At 43.1% G+C, this 26,288-nt stretch overlaps 1 protein-coding gene across 4 annotated transcripts in view; it reads right to left on the bottom strand.

Moving 5' to 3' along the window:
- ACAD11 (acyl-CoA dehydrogenase family member 11) overlaps positions 1 to 26,288 on the bottom strand; it is a 305,211-nt gene that overhangs the window by 250,648 nt on the left and 28,275 nt on the right. For all 4 annotated transcript variants that reach the window (XR_003942519.1, XR_003942520.1, XM_030206676.1 and 1 more), the window contains exons 5-7: positions 24,711 to 24,875; positions 15,510 to 15,657; positions 1,990 to 2,111 (exon numbers count right to left, since the gene is read on the bottom strand). Coding sequence is in view for 2 of the 4 variants with exons in the window: in XM_030206676.1 (XP_030062536.1) it covers positions 1,990 to 2,111; positions 15,510 to 15,657; positions 24,711 to 24,875 (435 nt within the window). In the remaining 2 variants the exon portion in view is untranslated. The remainder of the gene's footprint in view (positions 1 to 1,989; positions 2,112 to 15,509; positions 15,658 to 24,710; positions 24,876 to 26,288) is intronic.

Below are 26,288 nucleotides of genomic sequence, written 5' to 3'. Positions count from 1 at the left end.
GACGGAATGCAGATGAGCAAATCGTGTAGAAACCCTATTGCAATGAGATGCACTAACCTTTTCCGATTGCCTTAACGCTGGAAAACGCTGGAAAATCTAACGAGAGGTCTGTACCTCTCGTTGGGGCTGCCCGGGATTGGAAAAATTATTAAAATGTAAAAAAAAAAAACAGGGGGGGGGGGGGGCGGCCAAGTGCTCGTCAGGAGCGTCCTTTATGGACGTTCTTCACTATATTAAAATAAAAATCAAACAGGCTCCGATGTTGTTTTGATAAATGTTCAATAAAGACTTCATACAACTTAAAAAAGTGGAAAAAAAATCCAAGTGCTCCTCCTTTTTTTTTTTTTACAAAACTATTAGTGGGATTTGAACTCACCACCTCTGGATTACAAGACCAGTGCTCTAACCACTCAACCACAACTGTACTTACTTGGATTTCCCTCCCTTACTTCCAGGTCTCTCAGCTGAGTGAAGCATGGCCAAAATAGACGTTTTATCAAACAGGCTCCGATGCTACAGGCTCTTTTTTGGACATCATTCAACCCCGGAATAATAAAAACATCTTTTTTGGCAGTGCTTCACTCAGCTGAGACCTGGAAGTCCCTGAGCCAATCACAACGTGTTCAGCCGAGCTAAACGTGCTGTGATTGGCTCAGAGACTTCCAGGTCTCTCAGCTGAGTGAAGCACGGGCAAAAAGGATGTTTTTATTATTCCGGGGTTGAATGATGTCCAAAAAAGAGCCTGCAGCATCAGAGCCTGTTTGATTTTTTAAATAAAGCTTCGCTTAAAAAAAACATCCATTTTGTGCGTCCTCCCCCCCCCCCCCCCCCCCCAACGTCCTTTTTGCCCGTGCTTCACTCAGCTGAGAGACCTGGAAGTAAGGAAGGGACATCCAAGCAAACAGAGCTGTGGCTGACTGGTTAGAGCACTGGTCTTATAATCCAGAGGTGGCGGGTTGAAATCCCACTAATAGTTTTGTTAAAATTGGAGTTATTTATTATTTTCTCCCCGTTTTTATTTATTTATTTGAACATTTGTTATTCTGCCATTCATGAACCTTTTCAAGACTAACAACTTCCAAACTGCACTTGCTTGCTATGAGTGAAGTTCAGTCAACACATTAGCAGAAGCCCTGGCTCCGATGCTGCAGGCTCTCAGCTGAGCTAAACGTGCTGTGATTGGCTCAGAGACTTCCGGGTCTCTCAGCTGAGAGACTGCAGCATCGGAGCCAGGGTTACCTTGCAGGATGGGGAGAAGTGTTTAGCTCAGCTCGCCTCAATGATTCCTTCGCTGTGATTGGGTGGAAGATGGTGCTGGGCGGACGGAAATCCTAATGACAGTCTCCAGAATTGCTTCTATTTGTACCATGGTAGGTGCAGCGTAAACCTGCAGCATCGGAGCCTGTGATTTTTTTTTTTATAATACACTACAGTGAAGAACGTCCATAAAGGACGCTCCTGACGAGCACTTGGCACTTGAGGCATATTCGGCATGCGCAGAGCAGCCAGCATAACGCTTTGCTGCTCTGCACATGCTTGACCAGCCAATTGGCCGACAGTTTTACAATGGAATAGAGAATGCAAGTGAGCTACAACGAGTAGCTCATTTGCATTTCCTTTCCTTGATGCATAGCCGTTCCCTACCGATTCGCTATGGAATTCGGTACGGAACGGCTCTATCGACGACTTTAGTGCATCTTGGCCTGAGTGGACAGCTTGCCATCTGTGCCCTGTCTATGGTTAGCTGCATACCAAGGCCAGTGCAGTTGGGGGAGGTGCACAGTCAAGAATGATGGAGTTGAATGTGCAAATAACAAATCTAAACTGCATTTTGTAAACTGTATTCTCAAGGGCTGTTCTCCATTCCTTATGCAAACATTCAATTATGAACAAATTCCATGCAATTTTAAGTATCATCTACTAGAGACTTATTTGTGCAAAATGACAGGCAGATCACCTTGCTATCTAGTCCAGAAATAAGATTATTACCTGGCATATTCCAGCCACTTTAAAAAAGGCAAGAGCAAGAAAGAAATTCCAGTTAGGCAAAGAAGTCTGAATATCTCTGCAGCGACAGTAAATGGAAATCAGCTCCTCAAGTGACGGAATCCCTATAGAAAGAAAAATATCCTTCACTTAGAAAATAATTAAAGTAATAAAGCTCAACTACTTGGGAGAGCCCGTCCAGCTTAATGGTAATTTGGTTCTATGTAGCCAAACATACAGGAGGCAATCTATAAACCTTTCCCCCATGTAAAGCCTGTTTCACATGCTGAAAAGACTTTCCTAAAATTGTGTGACAACATATGCATGTAAAAATTGTGTGCTTACTTTTATGTGATCTGCAGGCAGAGGCACAGTTTGGATTTAAGCAGAGGCAAGATTGTTCTTTGCACATATATTTTACAAAATATCTGTGTAAACAAAGAGTGCGCAAACACATTTATCCCTGTCTCAGATATAAATGTGTACGAAAGAATTTGTGTGCTGTTGGTTCCTGTCAGCACTGCACAGTGCTGTTCAGTGCCTACCCACAATTCAGATGAACCTAAGTTGGCTTGACAAAGTTTTCTGGGAAGTATTACAGCTCTGACACTTGGCCTCACCCTTAAGGTGAAATCAGTGAAGGTAGACTTATGGGCAGATGATCGAAAGCCCCTATGTGCGCAAATTTATGCGCGCTATTATCTCTGATCATAGGGTAAACTGCGGGAGGATTGTGCTTGAGCATGCGCTCAGGCACAATCCTCCCACACTTGTTTGGCAGGTCTGGGCTGTCAAAAGACCAGACCAGTCAAACATAGGGGCTGGAGGTCCATGGGACCACCAGCCCCTAAGTACCCCACCCTGAGCCAAGCGAAATGGGGCTGGAGGACCTGCGGACCTCCGGTCTCCTCGACCCCCCCTGACATGTTCGGGAGGGGGGCTGGAGATCCAGTGGGTCTCCAGTCCCCCCCTAGCATCCCCTCAGATGTCCATGGCAATTCCCTCCTCCAACTGAAGGTAGGGGGGTAGGGAAGAGCTGCTAGACCACCAGTTGGGGGGGGGGGGGGGGATTGACCTGCTATCAGCCTCTAGCGTCTGCGTTTGCTTCTGATCATCAGCCCATTAATATCTCCAAACTGTTGCTCATAATTTAACATTTTACAAGAGCACTGTTCTAAATAACAAAGACCATACACACTCCTGAAGCTGGGTCTTCAAAAGGAAATTGCACCTTCTTGCAAAAAAGGTGTCTTCAGATCAAAACATATTATGCTGGGAATTAGGTATATACTGAAAAGACTGGTAATTCTTTTATGTATAAAAACAAGGGAGCGTTGCAGCTGTGTCATCCAGGGGAGCACTGTGGCTATACTATGAAGATGAGTGTAATGACTGTGCACGCCAAGCAAGCAGTGCAGCCATGGCATCCAGGTGAGCCTCACAGCTGTGCCATACAGGCAAGCTTTGTAAGCATTAAATAGGAGAGTCTATGATATTCATAGGTAATCAATAGAAACAAAATAAAACATAGAAAAGAAAATAAGATGATACCTTTTTTATTGTACTAAATACATTTTTCGATTAGCTTTCGAAGGTAACTCTTCTTCTTCTGATTTATTGATTACCTTTAAAAGTGGACTAACACAGAAACCACACCACTCTACTTATGATATTCATAGAATAGAAGACAAACAATGCTTCTGCTTTATACAGAGAACTCTTACAGCTATTCCAGTCAGACAGCTGTCATGCAAGTCATATGGTCTTATACAAGTGGGCTTTGTAGCCATACCATGTAGACTAGACTGCCCCTTAGAAACATTGCCAACAGGTGAATGATGCAACCGATCCACATGGAATAGCAAATATAGCCCTTTTTAAAACAGCAAAACAATTTTTTTCCTAAAATGGCCACTTGCTAGATGTTTTTATGCTCTGTGTGTTTATCTTTTTGGTCCATTAAAAAAAAAATACCAAACAAAAATGCATCCAAATGAAAAATGCACAAACTCAAGCCATTGAGATGTTGGAGGAGCCCGCATTCTTAGTAGACTGGCCCACACAGACATTCCAGTACAGCAGTGGAGAACCCTAGGGGGCACGCCAGTGGACTCCACCAAGCTCCCAGGTACATATCTCACCGTTGCCCCCTTATATTGTATAGTTGTGGAATGTACGTAAATTTCTATAAATAAAATTAATTGTACCACATGAGATCAGTAAAACTGATCTTATTATTACAGCTGCTTAATATTTCATGTTGCAACAAGGAGGGAAGACTGGGACAGAAATCTCTCTTTCCAAGCCTCCCTGAAGTTTTGACAACCCAAATGCTTACATTTATACCCTTAACAACATATAAGGTTATTGATTCATCTACACAGAATTCCATATCATCAGTAAAACAACTGTTTTAGAAGGCTGAACTTAATCTAAGCAAATATGAAGTATAAGGGCATAGTACAATGGTGCTATTTAACATATTTATAAATGATATGGCAATCAGAATGCCGAGGTGATTACATTTGCAGATGACACAAAACTATTCAAGGCTGTTAAAACACATGCAGACTGTGAAATATTGCAGGAAGACCTTAGGAAATTGGAAGACTGGGCATACAAATGGCAGATGACTATCACTAACCACACCCTCTCCAAAAAGACATTACAAGACGTGATACCCGAGCCTTCTCTGGAGTAGCCCCCACACTCTGGAATTCACGCCTGTAAGGCTCTGCTTAACACAAGACTATCTCTACTTTAGGAAGCGGGTGAAAGCTTGGCTCTTCAACCAGGCCTTTAATGGAAGAAGTAACTAACTTGTTAATCTCACACACACAACGAGTGACACGGGCTGTACATACTGCAGCAGGACATGTTTATCCACTCCTACCCTAGCTGAGATAATATTAAACCATCTCTGACCTCAAGTGCAACTTTCTTTAAATTAACTACCTTACTTTCTAACTGTTCTTACTCTCTTACCTATCTATATGTTCCATCCACCCTTCCCTCCTCTCCCCTGGTTTTCCTGTTCCTTCCGTCCCTTCCCCATCCTCCCCATTATTTGTTATGTAGGTTTTATGTTGTATTAGCCTAATTTTACTGCATTGGCATCAGTCTCTGCGGTACGCTGTAAGCCACATTGAGCCTAATGCAGTTGGGAAAATGTGGGGAATAAATGAGATTGTAAATAAATAAATCTTTGCTTTACCCTTCACTATCAATTAACATGTTCTATTACTTATTGTGTTGACATTGTAAGTTGTATACCATACCATGTTTTAATATTTTTGCTGCAGTAATTGCCTATTGCTCATGTTTGATCTATTCTCACTGTACACTGCCTTGAGGTAATTCCTTCAAAAAGATGGTAAATAAATCCTAATAATAAATAAAATAAATAATAATGTGGACAAACGCAAGGTGATGCACATTGGAAAGAATAATTCGAATCATAGTTACCTGATACTAGGGTCCACCTTGGGGGTCAGCACTCAAGAAAAAGATCTAGGTGTCATTGTAGATATGCTGAAATCTTCTGCTCAGTGTGCGGTGGCGGAAAAAAGCAAACAGGATGCTAGGAATTATTAGGAAAAGAATGATAAATAAGACCAAAAATACTATAATGCCTTTGTATCGCTCCATGGTGCGACCGCACCTTGAGTACTGTGTTCAGTTCTGGTTGCCATATCTCCAAAAATATATTGCAGAATTATAAAAGGTTCAAAGAAGAATGATAAAGGGAAAGGAACTCCTCTCATATGAGGAAAGGCTAAAGAGGTTAGGGCTCTTCGGCTTAGAAAGCAGATGGATAAGGGGAGATATGATTGAGGTCTACAAAATCCTGAGTGCTTTAGAACGAGAAGTAGTAAACCGATGTTTTATTTGTTCTAAATGTACAAAGACTAGGGGACATTCAAAGAAGTTACATGGAAATACTTTTAAAATAAATAGGAGAAAATAATTTTTCACTCAAGGAATAGTTAAGCTCTGGCACTCTTTGCCAGAGGATGTGATAACAGCGGTTAGCGTATCTGGGTTTTAAAAAAGGTTTGGACAAGTTCTTGGAGGAAAAGTCCATAGTCTTCTAGACATGGGAAAACAACTGTTTGCCCTGGGATTTATAGCATGGAATATTGCCACAATTTGGGTTTCTGTCAGGTACTTGTGACCTGGCTTGGCCACTGTTGGAAACAGGATACTGGGCTACATGGACCATTGGTCTGACCCAGTATGGCTACTCTTATGTTATTATTTCTCAACTACTTTTAATAATAGACTAATATTTATAACCTGTTTTCTTTAGTTAAACACAGAGTATAATTTACTTTCCAAAAGATGACATTTATCACAAATACTGGTCAGTTTCAAACCTTCTTTAACTTTTCTTATCTAAAGGCCTTTCTTTGTCAATACAGATAAAGAGGTCTGTAGTAAACACTTCTACTATTTGTACTTACTGGCCTTCTCCCTAAGGTCAGCTAAGCTAGCATTTGTCAATAACTCACTTAAGACAATTTCTTGCAGCTGAAAGACATAAAAGTTAAGTTAAACTTTTCCAGTTCCACAATTTCCTCCTCTCATCCTAGCAATCTGTATAAAGAGCTCCAGAAGTCCCAGATCTTCCCAGATATGGTCAAATAATAAAAAAAGAAAACCAAACATAGGCGGTCATAAGCGTTTGCTATTGATTGTCATCATAAGCAACAATACAGGGATATGGCACAGCACTGAAATCCAAAATACAGCTTTGCAAATAACAAAGCAAGCTCTGGAGAACTGACAAAAACATTTTGAGTATAACCCTCCCCACCTTCACAGACCCCTAAGAAAACTCCCCAAACTCAACTCCTTTACATCTCCTCCCCCCCCCCCCCCCCCCCCCCCCAAGAGAGAGCATGCAAAACCTAGGTTTACTATTGTTTTCAACAATGATTGTTCTGGTCAATACGACCTTCAGCACAGATAATGGGTTGGATAGGATCATTGTGGCTCCTGTCATTAAACCTCCTTGGCTGGGGGCAAGGAGGTTTGATTGAGAACAGGAAATGGCATGACAAACAAAAAGTTGATGCCAGTTAGGTTAATCTCTGTTTCCCATTCCCAACGCAGCCGTCATTCTGTGTACACTCAAAACAAAGCAAACAAACCTATAAGCTGCTACATCCACTTTGTCATTCTTTGTTGTTGGTAGTATTTTTATTTAATCTCACTTAGGTCTATGTCTTAAACATAGATTGTTTAAACTAGTTTATATAGACCTTACATGCACATGGTATTGCTTGTTAAACCCAAAGGCAAAACCTAAGGGTGGTTAAACAATTTGGTATAAACTGTTTATGACTTTACTTGTTTTATACTGCTTGATTCCTACTGATCTGTACATCTATTGTGTTAATTTGGGGCCCTGTTTACTAAGCAGTGTTATAGGCGCGTTAACATTTTTAATGAGTGTTAACCATGTACATGCCTATAATATCCCTATAGGCACCTACATGGTTAGCGCACACACTAAGTGTAGGCGCGCTAAAAACACTAAAGCACCTTAGTAAACATGGCCCTTGGTGAGTGGAAATAGTCAGGTATGCTTAGAGGAAGGGAGGGGAAGGGTTCTTGGGGTTTGTTTTCTGTAGAAGTTTTTATTGTGCCATGTTGGACGGTTCAATGTTTTTTCTTGTTCTGTATGAAGCTTATCAAAGAACATGTTGTGCTTTGAATAAAGACGATCAAAACATAAAAAATAAGTTTTGGATGTTACTGAATTCTATTATTCTGTCTCACTGTATTTCCAGTTTTGCCACAGTATCACAAGGACAAAATATAAGAAAACCAATGGACTGCATTAGGGGCTTATAGCCCATTTAGTTATGTTTAAACAAAGGAGAGATCCGTATGAAAGAAAATATTTTTCTTATTTTGACTTACAAAAACCACTTGTCCATGAAACATGCTCAAAACAGAATAATCCATTTCTACAAAAGAGATGAGATGAGGTGACGATGTGATTTCTTGTGCTCCAATGAAAGGAGAGTTTAATTTTACTTCCAATCTTTATAATACCAGGCTTTCCAAGGCAGATTACAACAACAGTTAAAAGATGAACCCATCAGTAAACAGGATATCCTCACTGAAATTTGGCCATGCATTACTGTATTGTATAGAACAGTGTACAATAATTAGCACAAAATACAGCCTTTATTAGTGCTGTTTAAATCTGCTACAATAATTTTTGAAGCTTTTTTTTTAGTTATATTTTTATTTTATAATATTTATATCTACTTTCAAATAAATTAAAAAGCTATAAAATAAGTAAAAAATAAATCTTTTGTCCTCCACCTTTTAAGGCACTGCCTATTGCTGGAACAGCTTTTGACTTTTTATAGATGGGCCAACGCATATGAAGTCCATTATCTCTCTATATAAAACGCACCTCCAACGTTCTAATGAAGCCTCAGAAATTTCCAACATTCTAAAGAAATTTCCAACATTCTAAATTGAAGTTGTGTAGATCACATAAGTGTTTGCCCCGCCCACGCGTCACCTCGTGATGACGTCGATGGCAGGGCAATGACACTCACCCAATCGCATCGCTCACCCTTTTTCACATGTTGGAGGTGCGTTTTAAACAGAGAGATGACGTCCCATTGGAAGGTAGGAAGCGCAGGATCCACCCTTCCATACGCCACCCCCCCTCAAAAGTCAGCAAAACTAGCCCCTACACCCACCCCAGGTAGCCACCGGTACCACCCTGCACCCCCCCCAAAACAAACAACAAACCAGGCAGGGGGAGGAGTAGGGAAACATGCGGAACGTGTTCCCCTACTCCTCCCTCCCCCTGCCTGGGACTCGCTCAACACTGCTGCCAACCTCCTGAACAAAAAAAAAAACACCCCCCCATCCTCAGCGTATCACCAAAGCAACCCGTCCCACCAGATCAACACACCCACAACCCACCAACACACATGTCAATCACCACCCACACACGTCACTCCCTCCCTCCCACTTCAAAGCCCCTAACGCCCCTCCCACGAGTTCAACACTATCCCCTCCCTCCGATTTGAACACCGCCCCTCCGCCTTACTGAACCCTGGACCCCCTGCTGCGACCCTCTGTTCACTTTCCCCGCACAGCCGTCATCCCCGTCTACTCAAAACAAACCAAGGAAACCTATGAGCTGCCCCACCGCCTTCCAAGATACACCTCCGAACCCCGGCCACCCACCTCCTGCCAAGGCTCAGCACCCAGCGAATCTAAACACACAGACTCAGGACACTCACACCAGGCAAGTTCCTCACAGCTCCGTCACACCAAAACGCTAAAACCAATCAGGTCAGTTTCAGTTTTCCTTTCCCCGCGCAGCTGTCATCCCCGTCTACTCAAAACAAAGCAAGCAAACCTAGGAGCACCTGCATCTACATTGTTCTTTATTGTTGGTACCATTTTTAATTAATCTCACTTATATTTTCAAACATGCCAGCTTCTACAGCATACAGATGTACACAGAGAAGGCATAAAAATGGGATCACTATACTAGTTTGTTCAAATGCTAAAACCAATCAGGTCAGTTACAGTTTCCCTTCCCCGCGCAGCCGTCATCCCCGTCTACATTGTTCTTTATTGTTGGAACCATTTTTTAAAATCTCGCTTATCTTTTCAAACATGCCAGCTTCTATAGCATACGGATGTACACAGAGAAGGCATAAAAATGGGATCACTATACTAATTTGTTCTAAATCTTCATCTGTGGTCAGTTGGAACACCTGGTTACAGGGACACCCTACCACCTGTTACATTGCTGCACACATATTTTTCTCTCCTGCTAATGGACCACTACAAGTTACACAAACAAAAGGGGTGGGTCCCGATACGACATTAGGGGAGGAGGGGGGAAGAGAGGAGAGGTGGGGAAGGAGTAGGGGACGTATCTTACGAAGGGGACGGCCAGAGAGGTGGGGATTGGGAGTGGGGTCCTGAAACAAAAGGGGCAGGAAAGGGGGGATCAACACCAACACCGGCGGGTAAGGGGGTCCTGAACCTACACTCCCAGGAAAACCTTGCTAGCGCCCGTATCATATCTGCCAGAAACGGGACTTTTTTACTAGTTTCTAATAATCTTTTACTATAGTTTTCAATAGCATTTGGTATTGGCTTGGGTGAACCAGTGACTATGCCTACTGCTATCATGGCCAGGAAACTACTATTCATATAAAGCAAAACTGTAATTTGTGATCTGCTAAACTGAGGGCCCTGAAAGTGGGAACTCATACTTACTTTTTCTAATTCTACATAATTAATCTGCCGAGTGGAGCTTCAAGAATCCTGGGCAAATGTTTCTCCCCTCCTGGGGAAACTTATTTGTTTTTCCTGACCCCCACGGATGCAGTCCCTAATCTCCCTCCATAGAGAATGGATCAGACAAAACCTCACTGTTCTGTCTGTCAGATCTTGACTCTTCAAAATCTGTAATCTGGCTCCCAATTCTCAGGCACCCCCTACTGGTGTCTCATATCCTAAGAAATCTTTATTAGCCACTCTGCAAAGATAAATATATTTTATTTCCAATCAGTTAACAATAAGTTTTCTCCCTCACATAATTTGTATTTCCCATGAGAGAGATTCTTTCATGTAATATTCACTTTGTCCACAAGAAAGCAATGCTGATCAATACAGAGAGTTTCCAGACCATTGCTAGGGGAAAACAAAGAACTATGGCCCAGATGCACTAAACTTTAACGACCCTTTAAAGAAGAAATTTTCAACCGTAGCATGCATTAAAGGCCATTTCCCAATGACACTAGCAGCTAACGAAAACGGAATGCAAACGAGTCACTTCCAATTGTAATGTGGACAATTCGGAATGCACTAACCATACTGACGATTGCACCGAATCAGTTACCGCGATATATTTAACGTGAAGTCAGACCTGTCGTTAAGGCCTGAGCTGTCATACAGACACTGCTCCCCGCTTCTCCCTGCAGCATAAAAATCCAAGCTGGCACGTTTGAAAATATAAATAACCCACATAAACACATGGCTCCCCGCTTCCCCCTGCTTAAATTATAAAATCAAACCAAAAATAAAAAAAGGATCGGGAGGGGGCAAAGGCGCTCATCAGGAGCGTCCTCTATGGACGGCCTTGCCCCCCCCCCCCCCGAGGTCGCCACTGCTCCCTGCTTCCCCCTGTATTAACAAAAATCAAAAGTTTAGCAGCCCCGGCACCCCTCCATTCCTGTCTCTCTCTTTCTCCTTCTCCCACAGCTCTGCCTCCCGCCATCCTCTGCCCCCATGCCCCGCCTCCCTGAGGTCATCGCCGCCACTCCCCCCCTCCACTGGACCCCCCCTCAGCCTTACTGGGCCCGCGCAGCGCCTCTCACCTCTGTGTGAAGGCGCTGCACGGGCAAGAAGATCATCTGATGGCTGCGAGTCTTCAGGAGGAGTCTCTCCTTCCCTGACCTGGGCCCGCCTCTTCTGACGTAAGTAACCTACGTAGGCTACTTACGTCAGAAGGGGGCGGGCCCAGGTCAGGAAAGGAGAGACGTCCTGAAGACTCACAGCCATCAGATGATTTTCTTGCCCGTGCAGCACCTTCACACAGAGGTTAATGTCTGACAGTTCACCATTAGATACATTTTAATTCCATGCACATGCAGCTGAATGCAGGGAGGAAAAAAACAAAGAGATGGACTGACTGACACATACACACTACTACTACTGCTACTACTACTATTTAACATTTCTAAAGATACCTCTTTGGAATGCCTTGACGATATTGATTCATCCACACAGAATTCCATATCTTCAGCAAAACATCTGTTTTAGATGGCTGAGCTTAATCTAAGCAAATATGAAGTATAAGGCCATAGTATAATGGAAAAACCTATTACATTGCTTTTCTCAACTACTTTTAATAATAGACTAATATTTATATATTTATAAGAAGACATCTATCACAAATACTGATCAGTTACCGGTAGTGGGAGGCGGGGCTGGAGGTTGGGAGGCGAGGATAGTGCAGGGCAGACTTATACGGTCTGTGCCAGAGCCAGTGGTGGGAGGCGGGACTGGAGGTTGGGAGGCGGGGATAGTGCTGGGCAGACTTATACGGTCTGTGCCAGAGCCGGTGGTTGGGAGGCGGGGCTGGTGGTTGGGAGGCGGGGCTAGTGCTGGGCAGACTTATACGGTCTGTGGCCTGAAGAGCACAGGTACAAATCAAAGTAGGGTATACACAAAAGTAACACACATGAGTTGTCTTGTTGGGCAGACTGGATGGACCGTGCAGGTCTTTTTCGGCCGTCATCTACTATGTTACTATGTTATGTTCTTTGTACTTACTGGACTTCCCCTAAGGTCAGCTAAGCTAGCATTTGTCAGTAACTCACTTAAGACAATTGCTAACAGCTGAAAGATATATGAAGTCAAACATTTCCAGTTCCACACAGCAAGTCCTCCAAAACCCATCAAAAACCTACTGTACACAACTGTACACCACTACAATAGCCTTTATGGCTGCAGGTGTCGCCTATATGTGGGTATAGTAAGTTTTTGGTGGGTTTTGGAGGGCTCACACTTTCTACCACAACATAGGCGGTCAGTGACTCCGCTGTTTGGAAAGGCTAAAGTGGGCGGGGTGAGGGTATAGGCAGGGCTATGGTGGTGTATAGAGCAGAGTAGAATGGAATGGAGCAAGTTAAAATCCTTGGAGTGGAGGACAACACCTAAGCCAACAGTAAAAGGACAGCGGGACACTTTTGAACACAGCATAGAACGAGTCCTTCACTATGAGTCCCTGGTGTAGCTGTATCAGCTGTCTCCCCAGTACCTCTGTTACTGATAGTAATGTGCACACTGAATATGCTCCAGAAATTATACACGAAAAAAATAAAAATAATGCACAAAATTAATACAACTTATTAAACAGACCAATATTACCAGTATTCTGGAAATATATAAAGTACTTTAACACTTGGCTCCCAGACAGACCTAGCTCTCTAGTCCAGCATCTTCCTGTTCACCATGTGAGCAGTGATGTTCAGCAACACTGCAACAGAAATCTTGTGGCTAATGGCAACCATAAAATGATTCACCTATCAGTTTTTTGGACAGGTTGCCAAATGGCCACCAGGATTCAGATCTTTGAGAAGGTTGTCCCAACAGCTTGAAACGGAAGACTCAGAGTCCATCAACATCTCAGGATCTTCCACAATCTGCATTTCTAGAAAGCACTACATCTGTGGAAGAGCCCCCGGGCCCATCGGTAAACATACTCATTTTTGCAACTTCAGTTGTTACCCCACATGTATTATTCTCAAAGTCCACATCTTTCATGTGATAAATGAGGTGCTGAAAAGTATACAAAAACTCCATAGGTTGAATTCCATAGTTCAAGGTTTTCGTCTGTAAAAATTCCCTAAGATCAGAGCAGTTGCTGAGTCCCACAACTGAATCTCTGATTCCTTCCATGTAACCTTGATAATAACAATCAAACGTTTGGAATGTGTTTTATCAGTATTAGTCTGAGAACCAGGGAAGCCAAGGTTCAAATCCCACTGCCACTTCTTGAGATCATGGACAAGTCACTTAACCTTCCATGACCTTGGGTATAAACAGTGGAAGCTCCCCCAGAGACGGAAAATATCTACTGTACCTGAATGTAACTCACATAGAGCTACAACTGAAAGAGGCATGAACTAAATCCAAATCCACAATCCAATACCAGGCATAATGTGAAGTAGTAAAAAACTCTACAAAATCACTCCGGACCTATAAAGCAATTCTACCATACCATAACAATACTAACTTTCAGTAGGCACACAACAAAGGCCTTCCTAGGAAAAGGAAGCACCATAAGCATTACAGTAGGCAGTAGAACAATAATACACCTAATAAAAAACTGAACAAGCTGGCTTAGTACAGATCAATCCTGCACAGAATCAATGCTAACAGAATACCCGGCCTTTTTCAAACACAGGTAGACAGACCCTCAAGTATAGAGTAAGTAACCACAAGCTAAAAATAAAAATATGTAGACAAAAATTAAACCAAGAAGCCACACTCTGCATACAGTGCAACACCAGAGAAATAGAAACAGTGACATGTGTCCCTCTGTACTATGCAAATATAAAAAGAACACATGTAAATTACAAAAACTGACAGTCCAATTGCTACATTATAAATTAATTTAGATAACAGATGGTGTATTGCTAATTAACCACAGTTAACTATTGAAAAGAGCAAATAACCCTTTCAATAATATATTATTATTGGATTACTCAGGAGGAAAAGACTTCAGATGCTCAACCTTCTCTGTTAACAGTTAGATTAACTTTACGTGGTTGGTGCTTACAATATCCGTCACAGAAGGAGATCTCTTCTTAAAGTGGATATCGGGCGAGCTCTCATCAGTCAAAAAACCTCCCCTTGATACTCCCTTCTTACTTTTATGGGGAACTTATATAATCTGATGTATACAGAAATATTAGCTGCTTATCTGAGCTTGTAGCGGGAATCTGGCTGGAGACGCTCCAGCCAGATTACCGCTACAAACTCAGATAAGTGCAGCTAATATTTCTGTATACATCAAGTTAAGTGAACCATAGGGTTGATGTAATGTGTGCATTTTTGACTTCTAACTAAACATTTAATAATTAATTCTTGTTTTCCTTAGACCCTAAGTACCTTAACTCAGTACTTCGTTCCTGAAGAAGCCTTTTTTCCGGGGTGAAACGGTGGCCCCCATCGAACAAACTAAAGACAGTGCTACACACAGCAATTTAAGCTAAGTGTAAATCAGTTATTTTTTACACAGTTTGATGCTGCCGACAGGGTTTATTTTCAATGTGATTGTTAGAAGCAAATCATAACATTCTTTAAAGAAAAAATATTCTTTATCACACCGTGGAGTTTTTAGTGTCCCATGATAGAAATCGAGTATTGGTTACGTATAAAAATCATGACGCAACAACACTCAAAACCTTAGGCAATCAGCCTCTGGTTTCTGAAGGCTTTTCTCCACAGCAGGATATAAGCACAATTCATATAATAGTATTCCGCTAGAGCCTTGCAGACAGTGATATTAGTTTACTTTCATTAACTCTAGCATATACTGCAACCAGGCTTTGTTGACAAATTACTTTCTTATGCATTATTCTTAGTTATGTATCCAATACTGTTTATTGTAAGCCACACTGAACTGAAACTTGTTTGAGATAATGTGGGATATAAATGTCATAAATAAATTGGGAAGAGAAGCCAATGCTGGGCATACTTCTACAGTCTGTGTCCTGATCGTGGTTGGTCAGATTCAGCTTCCGTAACTGGAGAACAAGGCCAGTGCCGGGCAGACTTCTATGGTCTGTGCCCTGAAAATGGCAAGGACAAATCAGGATCAAGTATATGTATCCTACATTATACTTCCTAATAAATAAAATATTGGACAGAACCATGGATTTGTTCTTAATCTTAAAAGGACATAAAAACTCACTTGTCGTTTCAGTAACAAAATGTACATAATATTTTCATACCTTCTACATTCTGAAGACTGGCGTAACTGGTATGAGTCAAAAATTGAAGTCCAGAAGGCCAAACATGTGGTGCAGTGAAATAAGCTAGGTCTGCTATCGAATTCCCCACAGTTGACAACTCCCAGTCAAGCACTGCTAGAACCCGAGCCTATAAAAAAAGTGTATAGAAAGCTATGACCAGCAATATAAATACACTGATCGCTATTTTATGTCAAAGGATTTTTCATTTAAAAAAACAACAACAAAAAAACATATTAGGTACACCAAGCAAAAGAAATAAAAGCAAAGAGATATCTAGGTACTTACATCATAAGCTCTTAAAGCACTGATTTTCAAATGGTCTAGGAGCCTATCTGTAAGAGTTAAGGGGGGGTCTTTCACTGAGGCACGTGCTAGTATTTTTAGCGCACGCTAAACACTAGAGACGCCCCTAGGAATATATGGGCATCTCTAGCACTTAGCACACGCTAAAAACATTAGCGCGCCTTTGTAAAAGGGGCCCTAAGTGCCTAGACATTTGAATTTAAAAATTTACTGGCTCTGAGCTCCTACATCTAGGAACCTCAGAGCACAAGGTTCCGAAATTAAGATGACTTAAAATGAGACATGATAAGACACATTGTGCTAGAGAAAATGAATTGCGCCAACAGTTGGCTACAGCCGAGGCAGAATTACATCAGGGGATAGATCAAGACCTCTCTAGCCGCAGGGAACGGGTGTTTGAACTTCGTAATCAATTACATGACCTTGAATTAGCAGACCTGGCGGAAAAATTAAGAGTTAGACAGACACACTTTGAATTTGGCAATAAGCCCAGCAGGCTTTTGGCCCACAAACTAGCACAACAAGCTAGCAGGAACTTGATAGGGGGCTTACGAGATGAGGGGGGCAATATCCATTCAAACATTGAATTCTTAGAATCAGCATTCAGGGGATATTATAAGGTTCTCTATAGCCCAGAAGATGAAGGGGGACAGGAAGAAATTACAAAATATCTCAAGGATGTCGATCTTCCGACACTCCCTGAGATCTCGGCCCACATGTTAGGAGTCCCTATAACCTTGGAAGAGGTGGAACAGACAATCCGTGATCTGTCCCTCAATAAAGCGCCAGGTCCCGACGGATTCACTAATAAATTTTACAAGCTGTTCGGGAAATTGCTAGCCCCCATATTACTTAAAGTGTTTAATTCGCTAGATGAGTCAACAGGTTTACCACCCACCTGGAACTTGGCCACAATTACAGTTCTGCCAAAACCAGGAAAAGATCCCCAACTATGTAGCTCTTATAGATCGATCTCTCTGCTTGGAGTAGACTATAAAATATTCTCTAAGATCATGGCCACCAGATTGCAGAAATATCTTCCTTTACTCATACATGAAGATCAGGCAGGGTTTGTGCAACATCGCCAAACATTTGATAACATACGGCGAACCTTGCAAATATTGCAAGGGGCACAAATTACCAAAACACCCCTATGTATACTGTCGCTTGACGCGGAGAAGGCCTTTGATCGGGTCAGCTGGCCATTCCTCTTCGCGGTCTTGAAGAGAGTGGGCATGGGGGGGAAATTTGTAGAATGGTTACATCTTATATATAAGACACCAGAGGCAACTGTTCGCATTAATGGGACTTTAACTCGACCTTTCCAACTTCATAGAGGCACTAGGCAGGGATGCGCATTATCCCCATTGCTGTTTGCCCTGGTAATGGAACCATTGGCGACTAAAATCAGAGCCAACCCAGACATCAAGGGCCTGAAAGGGGAGGGATTTGAAACTAAGATCTTATTGTTTGCAGATGACATCTTGCTTACCATAAAAGATCCAGTAACAGCTTTCCCGATCATAGGGGATGAAATAAAGTCTTATGGGGCAGTCTCCGGATTTAAAATCAATTTTGAGAAGTCAGAAGCTCTTGACGTAAACTTAAATAGCACCACCCTAAAATTGTTGAAAGAGCAGTTTCCATACAGATGGGCCAGTAAGCACATTAGGTATCTAGGGGTAAATATACCACGTCGCCTGGAAGATATCTTTAATAATAACTTCCCTAAAAGAGTGCAGGACTTGTTCCAGGAGTTAGAGCGTTGGGAAGGCTTGAATTTATCCTGGATAGGTAGGATTAATGCCGTAAAAATGGTAGTTCTTCCAAAGCTCCTGTACCTATTTATGGCCCTCCCAATATCCATCCCAGACTCCTTTTTTCGGGGTCTACAGGGTAGAGTATTCTCCTTCATCTGGAGGAAGAGACCACCACGGGTACGGCGGGACACAATGTATCAGTTTAGAGACAGAGGGGGGATGGGGGTGCCCTTCTTTCGCAGTTATTACTATGCAGCACACCTGCGCATTCTGGCAATCTGGCTACAAGACACAAGAAAAATTTGGACCTGTATAGAACAGAGCTGGCTAGACCCATACCCACTCCGGGCAATACCCTGGTTACCGATACATAAGCTTAAGGAAATAACTAAAAAGAGCCCTTCAATTATCCAGTGGCCACTCACTACTTGGTGTAAGATTAGGGAACAATTTTTCCCGGAGCGAATATACTTTAAGCACACATACTTAAGATTTGCCCCACATTTTGGCCCGGGTAGAATAGACACAGCATACAAGGAATGGGAGAACATGGGCCTATGTGAGCTGGGACAAATGCATGAACAAGATCAGACACCATCATTCCAAACACTTTGTCAGGAACATGAACTTTCCCCGCTGCAGGCATTCCAATATTGGCAGGCAAAAGATTTTATTAGTCGTAGAGTGGCGGAGGAACTCAGTCTGGAAGAAACACAACTGGAAAAGGGATTGACGGGAGGAGGAGGGAGAGGGGGTGTTTCCAGGCTCTACAAAGCGCTACTAGCTCGTACCTATCCGGTAGAGTACTATACACACAGATGGGAAACTGCACTTGGGGCCTCATTTGACCCCAAGCAATGGGCATTGGCCTTCCGATCATTGCTTAGAGTATCAGTGTCCAGCGCTATGGTAGAAAACGGGCACAAAATTTTATATAGCTGGTACTACACTCCCAGCCGACTGGCGAAAATGTATAATTCGGGCTCGACCCTATGTTGGAGGGACTGTGGGATGGAGGGGGATATGTATCATATTTGGTGGTCCTGTACTCATGCAGCTCGATATTGGAAAAAGATATTGGACTTTGTAAAATCAGTGACAAACATTCAATACCAGATGGGCATGGACTACTGTCTCCTACATTTTAGACCGCCAGCAGTCAAAAAGCATGTACACCAATTTGCCACACAGGTGTTTGTAGCGGGCAAGCTGGTATTGGCGGCAGCTTGGAGGAAACCTCAGTTACCGGACCTGCCAGCGGTGCTGGAAAAACTGAATTACATCCAGTTGATGTCAAAACTCACCGCAATGCGCAAAGGACAATTGGCACACCACATGAAGATATGGGACCTTTATAACACTTGGCTATCTGCAAATGTGAACATATAGAACCATCTAAACAAACACTCTAAGGGGTGGGAGGGAATAGGGAGGGAGGGTAAATGGGGTTTATATCTTGCTTAGCAATCGTTGTTCATAGTCACAGCGAAGTAAGAATACCAAAGTTGTATTAATCTACTGTGAAATTTGATCTATTGCTATTGATGTTAATTGTGTAAAATGATATAAATAAAAGATTGAAAAAAAAAACCGAGACATGATAGGGTAGGGGAGTGAAATCAGGCACACGGGACTTATTTCCATAACTAGGGGAGTAATTCTATCAGGAGCCACCTAGTTTTAGGTGGCAAGAATGCATGTAAATACTCTTATTCTGGTCATTTACATGCATTAAGAGCACGCACATGACCATAATTCACTTATGCACTGTTCTGTAAGTACGTGCCAATATTTGGTAGCATGTACTTTGCAAGTGGGCGTTCACATGGAATGCATGTAGATTATAGAATACTATAAATTTATGCAAGTTGTTTTGCAATCTAGGCGTAAACAATTACACCAGTTAGAGTCTTTCCATCACATCAGAGGACAAACCTCTACCATTTAAAATCAAATCACAAGACTTTCTAGTGGAGTCTCTCAAAGAAGTCGGAAGTATTTATAAATCACCATGGGGCAGATTCAGAGTAGCTGAGTTTACCCTTTCAACACCCAAGCTCTGAGAGCAAAGGACTTGATGTTGGGGTACAACAATTACAATTAAAATTTGTATGCTGTGCATATCTTATTATGATTCAGCATGGCTTACAAAGAGGTCCTATCTTCAAATCTACATAAAGTTAAAAACTTAAATCATAAAAATTATACCTCTACAAATTTTAAAAACAACCATGTTTTTAGCAGTTTACGAAAACTCCTAAAGGTTATCAATAGAAATCAAACAAAATAAAACATGGAAAAGAAAATAAGATGATACCTTTTTTATTGGACATAACTTAATACATGTCTTGATTAGCTTTCAAAGGTTGCCCTTCTTCCTCAGATCGGAAATAAGCAAATGAGGTAGCAGATAGTATATATGAGAGAAACATCAAAGCCTTAATTTGACTGTCTGACAGAGTGGGAGGGTGGGGGTATGCATGGAGACATCAAAGCATTTCATTGATATTCTAACAGAATGGGTGTTGGTAGGTGAGAGGAGGGTACTAAACAGAGAAATAAACAGAGAATTACAGCTTTATGTTTTATAATGAGTTAGAAAACCCAGATCCTTATTAAGTCCTGTTTGTTGGGTGTCAAAATATTCAATCATTCTTATTTCAAAGGTCTTACGTTCCTGTATTGTTTTAAAATTACCTTTCAGTATTCTTACTGTGAAATCACTGGTGCAGTGTTCTGGTCTAGTGAAGTGTTGGCCCACAGGGGTGGGGGCCTGACTGGCACCGGCTATTTTCATGTGATGTCTGTGTAGATTGAATCTTGTCTTAAGCATCTGGCCTGTTTCTCCAATATAGCATCCTTTGTTACATTTCTTACACTGAATGATATATACCACATTGGAAGATGAGCATGTAAAATAGTCCTTTATGTTGAATATTTTTCCTTTGTGAATGACTGTGGGGTCTTGTGAAATGTTTTGGCATAGTTTGCAGCTGGCTGTGTTACACGGGAATGTGCCCTTTTCTTTTTCCGTCTGTGTTGGAAATTTACTTCTGATTAGCTTGTGTTTTAAATTTGGTTGCTGTCGGAAGGCCAGCACTGGTGGGGATGGGAATATCTCTTTCAGTAATTCATCTTCCTGAAGTAGTGGCTGTAGGTCTCTTATGATTTTCCTCAGTTTCTCCAGCTCTGGGTTGTATGTCACTACAAGGGGAATTCTGTTGTTGGCTTTTTTTTCTTTGTACTGTAGTAGATTTTCCCTGGGTGTTTTGAGGGAGGAGGCAATATTCTTGGAGATTATTTTGGGGTTGTAGCCTTTCTGTTTGAAGGATGCAGTCAGGGTTTCAAGGTGTCTGTCTCTATCCTCTGGGTCCAAGCAGATACGGTGGTATCTTGTGGCTTGGCTGTAAATAATGGATCTTTTTGTATGTGAAGGGTGGAAGCTGGAGTTGTGGAGGTAGCTGCATCTGTCTGTGGGTTTCTTGTATATTTATGTTTGTATACAGCCATCACTGATTGAGACTGTGGTGTCCAAAAAATTGACTTTTTCTGGGGAGTAGTCAATTTTGAATCTGATTGTAGGATGGTATGTATTGAAGGAATAGTAAAATTGTTTTAGAGTTTCTTCCCCCTCCGCCCAAATCATAAAAATGTCATCGATGTACCGGTAGTATTTTAGAGGTTTGGTCTGGTATGTATTCAGAAATGTCTCTTCCAGCTCTGCCATAAAAAGGTTGGCATATTGGGGTGCTGTCCTGGTGCCCATTGCAGTGCCCATTATTTGTAGATAGATATCATTGTTAAAGTGGAAGTAGTTGTGAGTTAAAATTAATTTGATTAATTTTGTAATAGTTTCTGGTGAGTATTGAGGGTCCAGTGTGGATTTTTTTAGGAGTCTTCCACATGCAGCTATGCCATCCGCATGTGGAATGTTGCTGTATAGTGATTCTACAGAAGGGTGTTTGGTGGTAATTGTTTGATATTTTTCAATTTATTCAGAAAGTCTGTGGTGTCTTGTATGAAGCTGTTAGTTTTGTGCACGAGAGGTTTCAGAATTCCCTCTATGAGTCCAGATATTTCCTCCGTGAGCGTGCCAATACCTGATATGATTGGTCTGCCCGGGTTTCCAGGTTTGTGGATTTTGGGTAACATGTAGAATGTGCCCACAGAAGGCTGGTTTGGTATGAGTTTCTTCAGATGTGGCTGTGCTTGTGTAGGAAATGTTCTGATAAGATCTTTTAGCTGCTTTGTATAATACTGTGTGGGGTCCTATAATTCATCTCATGGCAGATAGATAGATAGATGCTGGTAAGCTATTCCATCATTTCACAATGTGGTAAGCAAACCTCATGGAAAAAAATGTTTTGTATTGTACCACAGAGGAAAGGCTAAAGAGGTTTGGGCTCTTCAGCATGGAAAAGAGACGTCTGTTATTGAGATGAACATGGGGGAAGCTACTGCTTCCCCTGGGATTGGTAGCATGGAATACTGCCACAATTTGGGTTTCTGCCCGGTACTTGTGACCTGGCTTGGCCACTGTTGGAAGCAGGATACTGGGCTAGTTGGACCATTGGTCTGACCCAGTATGGCTACTGTTAGGTTCCAGTCTGCCATGGATACACTGGCTACTTTACTGGATGGAGAGATCAATCATTCATTGAGCCATCTTAGACAGATTTCATAAGCACAGCAACCAGAGTTTGGGGGGGGGGGGGGGGGGTAGAGAGTTGTGCAAAGAAACAGGTGGGGAATTGTATCTGTGCTATTAGAGACAGGACTGCGGAGATTTACTACTACTACTACTACTTAACATTTCTAAAGCGCTACTAGGGTTACGCAGCGCTGTACAATTTAACATAGAAGGACAATCCCTGCTCAAAGAGCTTACAATCTAAAAGACACGTGAGCAGTCAGACCGATAGGGGCAGTCAAATTGGGCAGTCTGGAGTTCCTGAAAGGTAAGAGTTAGGTGCCGAATGCAGCATTGAAGAGGTGGGCTTTAAGCAAAGACTTGAAGATGGGCAAGGAGGGGGCTTGGCGTAAGGACTCGGGGAGGTTGTTCCAAGCATAGGGTGAGGCGAGGCAGAATTAGCGGAGCCTGGAGTTGGCGGTGGTAGAGAAGGGTAATGAGAGGAGGGATTTGTCCTGTGAACGGAGGTTTCGGGCTGGAACGTAAGGGGAGAAGAGGGTAGAGAGGTAGTGAGGGGCAGCAGACTGAGTGCATTTGTAAGTAAGAAGGAGAAGCTTGAACTGAATGCGGTATCTGATTGGAAGCCAGTGAAGTGACCTGAGGAGAGGGGTGATATGAGTATATCGGTTCTGGCAGAATATAAGACGTGCAGCAGAGTTCTGAACAGATTGAAGAGGGGATAGGTGGCTAAGTGGGAGGTCGGTGAGGAGTAAGTTGCAGTAGTCAAGGCGAGAGGTAATGAGAGCGTGGACGAGAGTTCGGGTGGTGTGTTCAGAGAGGAAAGAGCGAATTTTGCTGATGTTAAAGAGGAAGAAGCGACAGGTCTTGGCTGTCTGCTGGATATGCGCAGAGAAGGAGAGGGAGGAGTCAAAGATGACTCCAAGGTTGCGGGCAGATGAGACGGGGAGGATGAGGGTGTTATCAACTGAGATAGAAAGTGGAGGAAGAGGAGAAGTGGGTTTTGGTGGAAAGACGATGAGTTCGGTCTTGGACATGTTCAGTTTCAGGTGGCGGTTGGACATCCAGGCAGCTGTGTTGGATAAGCAGGCTGATACCTTAGCCTGGGTCTCAGCGGTGATGTCTGGTGTGGAGAGATACAACTGGGTGTCATTAGCATAGAGATGATACTGGAAACCGTGAGATGAGATCAGGGAGCCCAGGGAAGAGGTGTAGATTGAGAAGAGAAGGGGTCCAAGGACAGATCCCTGGGGAACACCAACAGATAGCGGGATGGGGGTGGAGGAGGATCCATGAGAGTGAACTCTGAAGGTGCGGTGGGAGAGATAGGAGGAGAACCAGGAGAGGACAGAGCCCTGGAACCCAAATGAGGACAGTGTGGCAAGAAGTAAATCATGATTGACAGTGTCAAAAGCGGCGGATAGATCGAGGAGGATGAGGATGGAGTAGTGACCTCTGGATTTGGCAAGGAACAGGTCATTACAAACTTTAGAGAGTGCTGTTTCTGTCGAGTGTAGAGGGCGAAAACCGGATTGAAGTGGATCGAGGATGGCATGAGAGGAGAGGAAGTCGAGGCAGCGGCTGTGAACGGCGTGCTCAAGTATTTTGGAAAGGAAGGGTAGGAGGGAGATGGGGCGGTAGTTGGAGGGACAGGTGGGGTCAAGTGATGTTTTTTTGAGGAGAGATTTAACTATAGGATGATGGATACTGGTGGGGTTTATGGAGAGCATTTTAGTATCTTGTATGCAGCAGGCCATCTGCCTACTCAGACCAAGTTAGAAAGGTTTTTTCTGTGCGCAGGTTCTCCAGTCTAATACCAGAGGAGGTGGAAAAGTTGGGGCCCCTATTATTCTGGAAAATATCACAGAGGCAGTTAAGGAATGGCAAATACCCAAGTCTGGATGGCTTTCCAGTAGACTTTTACAAGATGCTTTGGGGGGTGGTGGCAGAAGGTATAGGAGAATTAGTGGAAATGGGAAATTGAACAGAGGCAATAACAGTTTTGATCCCCAAGAAAGGGCATGGTAACTCAACAAGATGCTGCAATGTAGAGTTGAAGGAGTGTTGCCCTCTCTTAAAGATATGGGTGAAAAGGGATTTAATAAGGGGCATTTACAGGAGAACAACACTTGGAGAGTATATATTTGATTCACCTTACCTTGCCCACCTTACCTTGCCTTTCAGGGATTATTGTATGGATAGACACACAGAAAGCCTTCAGTAGGCTGAATTAGGTGTTGTAATTCTTTGCTGTTCAACAAGTTGGTTTTCCTCCTTTCTTTCTGTTTGGGCTAGAGCTTGGGACTGTGGTCCTAGAGCATGGCAGAGGAAATGGGTGGGCAGTGGGCACTAGACACCAAGTTCCCCATGTTAATATTTGTGCCCCCCAACCCCCCCCTGATTTCTAGTTACATCACTGCTTTAGATGCAGTCATGTACTATATTACAATATGCTCCACCCTACTGTACCTCTCTGGGATGGAAAATTATATTATCCATTCTGAAGTCTCCATGAGACAGCTTTTCTTCATTATCATTGGCTGGCAAATTATTAATTAACCAATCGGATAACTGCTTCATGGCAGGAATCTCCACATTAGCTGCTCTTTCATACTGAGTTTTCCATGTCAGCACCTAAAAATTACAAAGCAATCAAATTATTCTATCACAAATAAATATTTTATATTTTAAACACAGTACTAAGAAATATAATATGTATTAATCCATCAATTAACAGAAGATAGTCATTGTACTTATTGGGCTAAGCGAGTTAGGGAGATATAAAAATTAGTGGAAAAGGTAATGGTTTAAGATGGCTACTTATTGGGTGGGCAGGTTTTCAGCTCTGAGCTGTTTAGAATGCCACCGTTTCAGAGTTTTGAGCTGTTCAGTGCCACTGAATATTATCTGTGACTGCCGCAGCAGCATCTCCACCTCTCTCTCTCCACTGCCCTCTCCTTTTTTGGTCCAGCATCTCCACCTCTCTTCTGCTGCCATCACCAATATCCCCAACCAGCATCACTGCCTCCTCCCCTCAAAGATCCTTCCCTGCAGTCCTCCTTTACCTAACCAAATCATGGCAGGAAGAAGTGTTAAAGAGACGAATTAAGATGTCCCAAGGTGGCATCCAGCACCTGTGCTTGGCTGGGTTCTGCCAGAGTCCTGCCCCCAATGTAACAGGAAGTATGCATCAGGGGCAGGGCGCTGGCATAGCTCTGCCAAGCACAAGTGCTGGAAGCCTCCATGGGTCACCTTAATGTTTCTCTCTAGGGCTACTGTTTTTGCTGTCTCAATTTGGCTAGGTAAAGGTGCACTGCACAGAGAGAGAGAGAGAGTTTTGAAGGAAGATGCAACAGCACAGGGGATGACCACAGTGAAGGGGTAAAAGAATGAACTGGGGACAAGAGGTACCTGTCCTCTATAGATTCAGGGACATCCAGTCAAAACTATGGACAATCCTTGGGGACCAGAGCCGCTGAGAGGGGGGGACAGGGGGGACAAAATTCCCCGGGCCCGGGTCTCCGGGGGGGGGGGGGGGCCCGGCGCCGCCGCAGTCCGGCCCGCCCGCCGTCGCTCCCTGGCATTGAACTTAAGTGCCTCACCTTTGAAAGCGCAGCAAGCAGCGGCAGACCACTCCTTCCTTCCGTGTCCCGCCCTCGCCTGACGTAACTTCCGCAAGGGCGGGACACGGAAGGAAGGAGTGGTCTGCCGCTGCTTGCTGCGCTTTCGAAGGTGAGGCGCTTAAGGTCAGTGCAGAGGGCCCGGGAGTGGAGAGAGGGCCCGGTGGCGGGTGGGCCCGGCGACCTCGGGTGGGGGGGTCCCAGGGGCGGCCTTGTCCCGGGCCTGGCCCAGTCTCTCGGCGGCCCTGTTGGGGACATCTGGTAATCTTACTAAACTAAAGAGAACTGGCAAGCAAACATCTCTGTCTCACCAAGACTCAAGAAGAAATCTGCACTGGAACAAAATTACTTCTATGCTGAAGCTGGAGATTCCACATAACCATGGGTTTCTTTTCTTTGTGTGGCCAGAGAGAACTGCTGCAGAACT

The sequence above is a fragment of the Microcaecilia unicolor genome, chromosome 1, assembly GCF_901765095.1.
Source record: "Microcaecilia unicolor chromosome 1, aMicUni1.1, whole genome shotgun sequence".
Taxonomy (NCBI): Eukaryota; Metazoa; Chordata; class Amphibia; order Gymnophiona; family Siphonopidae; genus Microcaecilia; species Microcaecilia unicolor.
Note: the sequence above shows the minus strand (reverse complement) of the source record. Positions and strands in the feature narration are given on the sequence as shown.